The sequence below is a fragment of the Belonocnema kinseyi genome, chromosome 2 (genome assembly GCF_010883055.1).
Source record: "Belonocnema kinseyi isolate 2016_QV_RU_SX_M_011 chromosome 2, B_treatae_v1, whole genome shotgun sequence".
NCBI classification, from domain to species: Eukaryota; Metazoa; Arthropoda; class Insecta; order Hymenoptera; family Cynipidae; genus Belonocnema; species Belonocnema kinseyi.
Genome location: NC_046658.1, coordinates 39,247,839 through 39,257,030, shown reverse-complemented (window position 1 = coordinate 39,257,030; position 9,192 = coordinate 39,247,839). Strand labels below are relative to the sequence as shown.

The 9,192-nt window shown below is 32.0% G+C and overlaps 1 protein-coding gene across 4 annotated transcripts in view; it reads right to left on the bottom strand.

The window, feature by feature from the left end:
• The window catches only part of LOC117167056 (mannose-6-phosphate isomerase), a 47,558-nt gene that overhangs the window by 20,677 nt on the left and 17,689 nt on the right, over nucleotides 1-9,192 (bottom strand). For all 4 annotated transcript variants that reach the window (XR_004466350.1, XM_033351637.1, XM_033351638.1 and 1 more), the window contains 4 exons: nucleotides 3,570-3,898; nucleotides 3,150-3,465; nucleotides 2,904-3,071; nucleotides 2,597-2,799 (listed from right to left, as the gene is read on the bottom strand). Coding sequence is in view for 3 of the 4 variants with exons in the window: in XM_033351637.1 (XP_033207528.1) it covers nucleotides 2,597-2,799; nucleotides 2,904-3,071; nucleotides 3,150-3,465; nucleotides 3,570-3,887 (1,005 nt within the window). In the remaining variant the exon portion in view is untranslated. The remainder of the gene's footprint in view (nucleotides 1-2,596; nucleotides 2,800-2,903; nucleotides 3,072-3,149; nucleotides 3,466-3,569; nucleotides 3,899-9,192) is intronic.

Here is a 9,192-nt window from a genome sequence, read left to right as displayed (position 1 = left end):
GCAAATAGTTGAATTTTCAACTATAATTATGAATCTTTAATAAGAAAAAATTAATTTTTTTTAATAAGTAGTTCAACTTTAAGTGAATAATCGAATTTTCCAGGCAAAAATTATGATTTTAATTTTTAACAATATAGTTTCATTTACAACAAAACGACTTTGCAACTAAAAAATATTTACAGTTGATAATTCAACCGAAAAATGTAATTTTTAAGCAAAAAGTATAAATTTTTCATAAAGCTATTTAATTTCTACAAAAAAAGACGAATTGTTAACAAAATACATGTTTTTTTAACCAAAAAATGGTATAGATTAATTGTCAGTTTCAAAAATGTATTTTCAACGAAAGAGATGAACCTTCAAATAAAAGAAATAAAAATTTTAACAAAGTAGTTGAATTTTTGATAGAAAAGAGGACTTTTTTTTACAAAATACCAAACGAGATGAATTCCAAAATCACCAATTTCTTTAATTTCTTTCAAATGCGGATCAAGATTTAAATAAGACTATTATAATGTATCATAATTATAATAATATCATTAATAACACACACACACACACACATATATATATATATATATATAATACTATTAATATTTATATAATTTATATTTTATACTTGAAGTCACGTAACCTCAAAATACACGCATTAAAGAGGCGCGCGAAGTATTCAAATCATGAGAATCGCCAGCCCAGCATCGAAATCTGGAAATATTAAAATCCTAATCTCTTCATTTTATTTCAAAGCAGATAGAGATATAAATAAAACCGCCTAAGTGTTCCGAGCGGCAATCGTGCACCTTCGAGTTTTTAAATTCAGAAGAGGAGAAATGGGTTGCGCGCGCAACTCAGACATTTATATCGTCTCCTACCATATTCACACGGGCATAGACGTGTCATAGTATTGGACCACGTCGCGTTTCAGATCTGGGATCACTGGCCCACGGGGGTTGACCCAGCCTTAACGGACCGCGACTGCTTCAACTGCGCATGTACCGAAAAGCATTATTATTGATAGTATATCTTTATTGATTAAAAATAGACCCGCGCTTTTTGGCACATGTGCAGTTGGAAACTGTGCTTACAGTGGGCGTATCGATACAAGGCCGAGACAGCCACTGAACGTTGCTTGACACAAATATCCTGATGATTCGCGCTAGAGGGGGGGGGGGGGGCTCCAGAGGAGGACATTTGTAGGCGTATACGCTTTAAGGCGGGGACATAGGTGGAAGTTGACTGTAATAATTATAATTTTTAGATTGGAAAATTCAATGCCTTTTTCGATCCAATTCAAATCATTTAAGATTGTACAATTTAAAAATTACATCCTTTTAACATTTCAGCGTTTATAAATTCACATATCAAAATCGAAAGATTGAAATTTCGAGGATCAGATGCCTCCAAATTGAAAGCAGTATGAATTGTACAATTTTTAATTAAAGCATTCAAAACTGTCTCATGTAAAATTTAAATCGTTTAAAAATGTACATTTTTCAATTGAAGGTCTTAATATAGTTAAATCACTCATTAAATTGAAAGCGTCCAAAATTGAAAATCTATAACAATTAGACAAATTGTGACAACTTTTACTAGTCAGTCTGAATCCTAATTACGTACATTCCAAACGATTCACAGTCAAATTAGAATTTTCTTTCCGGATGACATTCAAATCTAAACGTATTCCGATTGAATCCGAAATTTCTATCAGGGGTTTGTATAACTATTAACTATATTTAATTGTAGAATGTAAAATCAAAAGCCATTTATCTTATATTTTAATGTTTGCATGAAAAATCTCAAAAGTTTGTGATAAGTAATCCTGATCAAGTTCCTTATTAAGATTGTAGCAAAAAATGAAATTATTACAAACGTAATAAACTATTTGTTAAATGTTTGATAACCGAATTCATGTCAAAATGAAGTTTCTTTTTTGATTAGAAATATACTATTCTGTTCATATTGTAGGATTTTTCTTTTTTTACTTCAAAATGAACACGCTTCCCTACTAAAAATTCCTATATAGTAACATACATAGTATCATATATGTTTCATCTATAGAAAACGACATAAAATCCTATATAGGTTCCTGTATAGGACCATTCCTATCAGGGGCGTTGGAGCCGTGTGGGCTGGGTAAGCTTGAGCCCACCCATTTAATCACTAACTCTAATAATAAAATAAACCTAATATTTATCTTAAATTTATATTTTTGAACATATTTTCGGTGAGCCCGTCCATGAAAAAAATCGTTCCGTCGCCTCTGCTCCCTATAATTAAGGTACATAATGGTACGTACGTCTCCCGGAGGACCAAAAAACTTCTGCGCAGCCGTAGGTGCCATAGAATACTACTTTGCATCTGGATAGGGTCCAATATAGGAATCTATATAGGATTCTATGTAATTTTCTATAGGTGAAACATATAGGTTCTTATGTAAGATCCTATATAGGAAACTATATAGGAATTTTCAGTAGGGTTCCACATATTTTATCACTAATAATTAAATATTTAAGCCAATGAACAGCTGCAGGTCTACACTTTCAATTAGAAATTTCTGAAAAAGTTTTTTCAAAGAATTAGTTTAGAAAATCATTACCGTAATTCTAGTCACAGCAAAATCAGGTACAGGAGGACGGAAAATTTCTGTACATTCGTCCTCTCGAGATGGTTGGAAGCGCTTCGCAGAGCCAGACTCACATTTGTAATTCAACATTTCTAATAAAGTTTTTATATCCTTTAGTTTTGGAGTTAGACCTGCTCTCACGACATTGTCTGAACACGCCATGCATTCAATGCAATCTGGGAAAATGAATAATTTTCTAACGTTAAAGAGGCAAAAGTACATTAACACCAGAATTTAATTCCATGCAAATTTCTTAATATCGATTCCAGAATGTTCATACCGCCCGAAAGGTATGCATGCGGCTCATTTGGTTCAAGATACATGGCTTCTCCTGGTTGTAAAGTTATATAATTAAAGAAATATATACCAAAGCATCCCACATCTCCTGGATAATCAGCATATAAACGTTCCAATAAACTGGCGTTTAAAGTTTGTCTGGTAAATTGATCTGAAATTTAATTACATATTGCTTTTATCAGTGACCCCTATTGTTCAAATTCCAAGCAATTAATGTTTATAAGATTACCTAGAATAGATATTCTATCGATAAGTATCTTTAACTGATGAGCTACGATACTTTCTTCGCAGGACATAAGACTTTGGAAGCATTTCTTTAAACTGAGATTAAGAGAAGTTTCTGAAACAGGTGTAAGCTCAAGAATAATATCTTCTCCTACGATGGCACTTAATTCTGGAATGGCTTGCAGATACGTTTTTATTTCTGCAATTGGACGGAAACCGCAAAGCGCTTCAAATGGCGTGAGTGCAATAGCCATCTCAGGTTTATGATTAGAATCTTTATAAACGTTAGGCTGTGACTGATGTAACCTTTCAGCTTGTTTCTAAAACAGCAACTTAAAATTGAATATTTCTACGAACAGTAAGAATAAATACTAAATTCATGTAAAATATTTCTAAACACAACACATACGTACAATTATTTTACCTTATTTGGATGTAATTGAATCGAGAGAGCTTTGCTAATAGACAATACTTTAAAAAGAAACGGCAGTTGTGGACCGAATTTTTGTAACACCGCATTACCTAAAGATTCTTTATTTTGTGTTATGTACTCGTCTAATGGTTTATTTTCATCTTTTAAGAACGATGGACCATTGGGATGAGTACCCATCCATAATTCGGCATATGGTGTTTTTTCGTCCAATATAGCATCAGGATTGGACGGCTTCATCAAGGTGGCGACTATACTGTCGTTGCTGCATTTTCCCCAAGCGTAGGATTGGAATTGACACCTCAATTCCATATTTAATTTTGCTAAAAGATAAAGCATGGGACTACATGTACCGTATAATGAAACAATGATTATTTCTGAGGAAAATTCACATTTTCCATATTACAAATATATAATTTACTATTACTTTTAATGTGAAGAACTAATTTTCCCTCTTCATTGGAGAAGCAAGAAAAAAGGCTAATTTTAGTATAATATATTATTTTGAAAGCTTTGATTTTGAAATTTGGAATATTTTCAGTTTGGAAAACTTAATTCTAAAATCCTTTAGTTTTTAATAAGATATCCCTTTTTCCTCTTTTGATCGTCAATATGTATACTAGCAGTAAATTATGATATTCTCATATTTTGCTCCTTCATATGAATTCAATAGATCAAAATCTATACTTTTTTAATATCCTCCTTCGAATTTATAATTTCTTTGAGAAAAAATTGTTTCCCTTAAAAGAGCTTTAAAATTAGGTTGTACGTTGAAGGAAATTAACGTTTTTTTCAGGTTTTTTGTTTTTCGAATTTCTAATTTTCGTAAGCTAACTCAAAATCTGCCAAAAACATAAATATCTCAATTTTCTTTTGAAGACTGTAAATAAATAATACCTTTCAATCCTTTTAAAAACAGCAAATTTCATTGTCTACCAATTTTATTGATTCTGTGGTGAAAATTCATATTTGTCGTAAAACAAAGAACAAATTTGGCCCTGGTTAAAATTTATTTTTAAAAAATGGAACCAGCCGGTATTAAAATTAAATCGAGACGAATTTATTGTCCCACAATATTTTTTATTAATACATTGTATTGAAAAATAAAGGAGATATGGTGCTTTATAATATTTGAAAAATCGATTTCATATAGTGAAACATTTTTCTTTAACACGATTCAAAGTTAATAGAAGAACAGAAAATATCGATTTGTAATATTAATACATTTTATTAATGAGTAGGAAAAGTTACATAATCATTTTTGTGCACAAAGTTTAAAAGTATCGGTTTTGGGGATTTTACGGGTAATCATACTTCAATATGTTCTACCTCATGACGTGATACTTATATCATGGAAATGACAGGAATCCGTCATGATATTTTATAGCATCTCCGAATTCAGTTTTGAAACGTTTTCATTTTTGTGGAAAAAAAGCCGGGGAAACTGTAAGAATCACATGCCCTTACGCTGAATTGATATTTACTGCTCTATTTTATTAACATTGCTCTCATAGCTTTGAAATACCCAACAGTTTACGTGTTAGTGGCGCTACTATAAAGTTAAAAGAGATACCCTACATTACACTATGCTATTATAACTACAAATAATACATTTAAATTTTAAGAAAATAGAATTAAATTTTCTGGTCGAAATCCATTTAATATCAAGCAACTTCTAATGACAGAATCAGTCGCCTCTAAAAAACGCGCAAAAATCATAATTGCCCTATCGATAGAAATCTCAGAGTATATGCTAAAGATTCTCAAGGCTCTGAGAAGCTCTGAAAAATTCTCCGCAGGCACTCAGGTAGATTTATTTAAAGGTTCAGGTAGCTCGTTTCAATGTTTTGAAGTCTTTAAAATGTCCACGTTATGTACATTAGGGTAACCCATAACATTTTTTTAGAGGGCAAATAATTCCATTTGTTTAAATAATTTTTTGTCACCAATTTTTTTCGTTCATAAAAAATATTGCTGTCTTATCGTTAGGGACCAATCATATACCACGTGGATAGTTTGGGGGGGGGATGGCAAAATTCCACGCTTCTCCACGAGGGGGGCCGGGGGGGGGGCTAGAACCCACGTGGACACTCGTTCCCCTAAATCTGTGGAAAATATACTGAAATCAGACAAGGTATACTCGAGGTACACTCGAATTTTTTATATTGTGCTTTGAAGACCAATAATATCTACATTTTCATAAAATATGTCCACGTGGACAGATTAGGGATGGAAGGGCGTGTTTGTCAAAATTCCACGGCTGTCCACAACGGGGGTGAGGGAGGGTGAAAAAGTGGTGAAAGACTGTCTACGTGGTATATGGATGGCCCCTTAAGTGACATACATTTATTTCCAAATATTTTCTAATCATTGAATTTATAAAATAATGTTTATTTTCAACAACCTTTAATTTGCTTAAACAATATTTTTTTCTCAAAACTTGTTAATTTTTCTTTTCTTTTATTTGCATTAAAACTTCTGATTGTTAGAAACAATCATTTTGTTATATTTCTTAACTTTTTTAAAGAAATAGAATCTGTTCACATAATAAAAAATAGTTAACTAATGTTAATAAATATCCCAGAAAAGAAATGGTGATACATTTAATCAACACACAATTTCGAAAAAAATATTATTTAAACAAATTCCACTTGTTTAAATAATTGAACATTAATGAACCAATGTTCATTACCTAATTAACACAATAATTTGCCTCGATAGCATAGTATTTATTTTTAAAAGAGTATGGCGTCAACGGGTGGTTCTTACAAGCTATAAAAACAATATATATGGGTAGGAAAGAGAGTGTAAGGGTAAATTGAGTGACTTTTGATATTATTCAAAGATTTAGACAAGGATGTGTTATGTCTTCATGGTTATTTATATTATTCATGGACAAGTGTTTAAGAATGGCTCTTTTCGACGAAGAAGGTGTAGATCTAGAAACAGTGAGGGTACGAGGATTGGCGTTCGCAGATGAAAAGGTTGATATGGCAGAATCAATCGAAGACTTGCAAAGATTGTTGAATAAACTGAATGCAAGCATGAAGAGCATGGGCCCAAAAATTAACGCAAATATAACAAAAACTATGGTATACCTTGGTAGCTTATTTACCAGGGTCAGGAAAATGGATGAGGAGTTAGATAGACGCATAATGAACGAAAGAAGGTTATTAGTAGAGCAGGGCCCATTATTCCGAAGTAAAATATATCAAATAAAGCTAAAATGGCAATAAATAATTCTATATTTGTATCGACTGTACTATATAGTAGAGAAACATGGACCTATCAAGAAAAAGATAAGAGTAACGACATAATTTCTCAAAGAATGTAGTGTAGAAGAAACGCTATTAGCCACATAAGAAAGAAATGGGTTCATGTTGAGAGAATGCCAAGATCAACTTTTAAACTGTTGAAATTCGGATTCTACGTTAAATATTCTATTATAAATTCATGGAGAATTCGCAATACTTTTTTTTGCAGCGCTAAAATTTTTTTTAAAAATGTCAATAACTTCTGCTGAAGGTGACTTCATGCGCATCCATAATAGCTCAAGTAGTATGTCGCGCGAAGTTTAAAAATAAAATTCTCTCACTTGCATCGCACTTGCATGTAAGCAATAAAATTTGCACATTCGTTGCAAATCAACAAATAAGTATCTGCATACACGTAACCTATAATTATTTTTGGAGCATTTTTAGCGATTTCTAGCCACCAAGGAACGTTTGTATATATCAAAATGTTCAGAATTACGAAGAAAGTTTTCGAGTAAAATACTACAGGAATTAGGAAATAAACTTTTAACGTCGATAAAGTAGATGCCTCGATTTAAAAAAATCGAGGAACATCTTAGAATGCCATACTCGAAAATTCGTCCAAGTCCCATCTTGAGAAATGTGCATCTTCAGAAAATAATTAAGATTTTCCAATGGTTTTATATTCTTGTAGATTTTTTGTACTGGTATGAAACAATTCCAAGAATAAAAATAAAATTTCGCCCGGGGGCGAAAGACAAGGCCAGTCTGACGATGAGTCCCGCTGGTTGGTTCACTGTCAACAATAGTTATCAGCTGATCGATTCAACGTCAAGAATTATAGAAGTTGGTTGGAGAACTCCGACGAGTAAGTTTTAGCACATATCTGGTGTTGCTATGTTTCCAATTTGAATTTTTTATCTTTTATTTTTAGGACCAAAAAAATGAAAATCATGTTACACCGAAATTTCATGAACGAACTTAGTTACTTGATCTCGACTTTATCGACATTCAAAGTTTCTTTTTTTCTCCGCTAGAAATCGCTGAAAATGCCCAAAAAATAATGATAGGTTACGTGTGTGCAGATACTTATTTGTTGATTTGCAACGAAGGTGCAAATTTTATTGCTTATATTAATTTTTTCAAGGTTTAGACGATTTAGTATAAAATTGGTGTCATTGCTCAATATGAGCGAATAAAAAAATCTAAAATGCATCAAACCAAAAATGATCTGCAAAGTGCTATAACTCGAATGGTAATATCCTATTCCATCAATTTATAAATAAACTTTCTTTAAAATTACCAATATATTGATGTATACAAACGTTCTTTAGTGCTTTTTATTTTATGTGCCAAAGTTTAAACACGATATCTCAATTCGTGTGGACGCAGTGAACACCAAAAAAAATGTTTACAACCGGGGACTAGTTTGGTCACGTGGTCACCGAAGAGCATGCCCTTAAAGGTTTGGTAAAGTTTTAAATGGATTCTAGAAAAAAATTAATTTTGCTTATGTTAGAATCTCCTGCATACTTTATGAAAATTTATCCACTGCAAGCGAGCTTTTCATTTTGTTACGTTAGACTTTATTCGACAGTTTGGTAAACCGATATCTTCCATTGTCTCCACAATCTGTCAGGAACGTATGCAAGTACTGAACACCTCCAAAATACTCGCCAATTTTCTAATTTGGAAAAAGGTGTTGAATTTTCAAATTACTTACAGTCCTCATTGTCGTTTTGTATTCATTAATAAATATTAGTTTGTAAAATTTCGAAATAAAATAAGATTTCATTAAAGCAGGAAATTAAAAATGTAATTACTATGAAACGAAGTTGACGCCCATGATGTAAGCCTGAGCGCTGCCATTTTAGTGGTTTTTGTCATGGTTACAGGTTTTCCTATTAAATTTTTAGCTTTTTCTTCCATTCAGTGGGATGCAAAATGTTTTCCACATATTTAGTAGTAAAAACTGTGTTTAATTAATTTATGAGGAAATCTATTATTTGTAAGTAATGAAAAAAATTGTTCAGTGAAATCAATTATTTATAATCCTAAAACCTTATATCCTCGTGATCATCACTTTTTCGTACCTTATTCCTTTTTGAAATTAAAATTTGCAATTAAAAATTTAAATTGTTGATATCTTGAATAGTTTAAAAATGTTAAGTACTGAGTGTGATGAATGAAAATTCAGAAATGTCGTAAATGGTCCAATTTAAAAAACTATTCTACATATCGAAAAAATTTTTAGCATGTATTGGCAATACGAGGGTGGATTGATAAGTTTCCGGCCTGACCAAGAGATGGCGCCACTAGGCCTACCTTGAGGTGGCGTTCTATAGTACCATCCTTAGATAGCT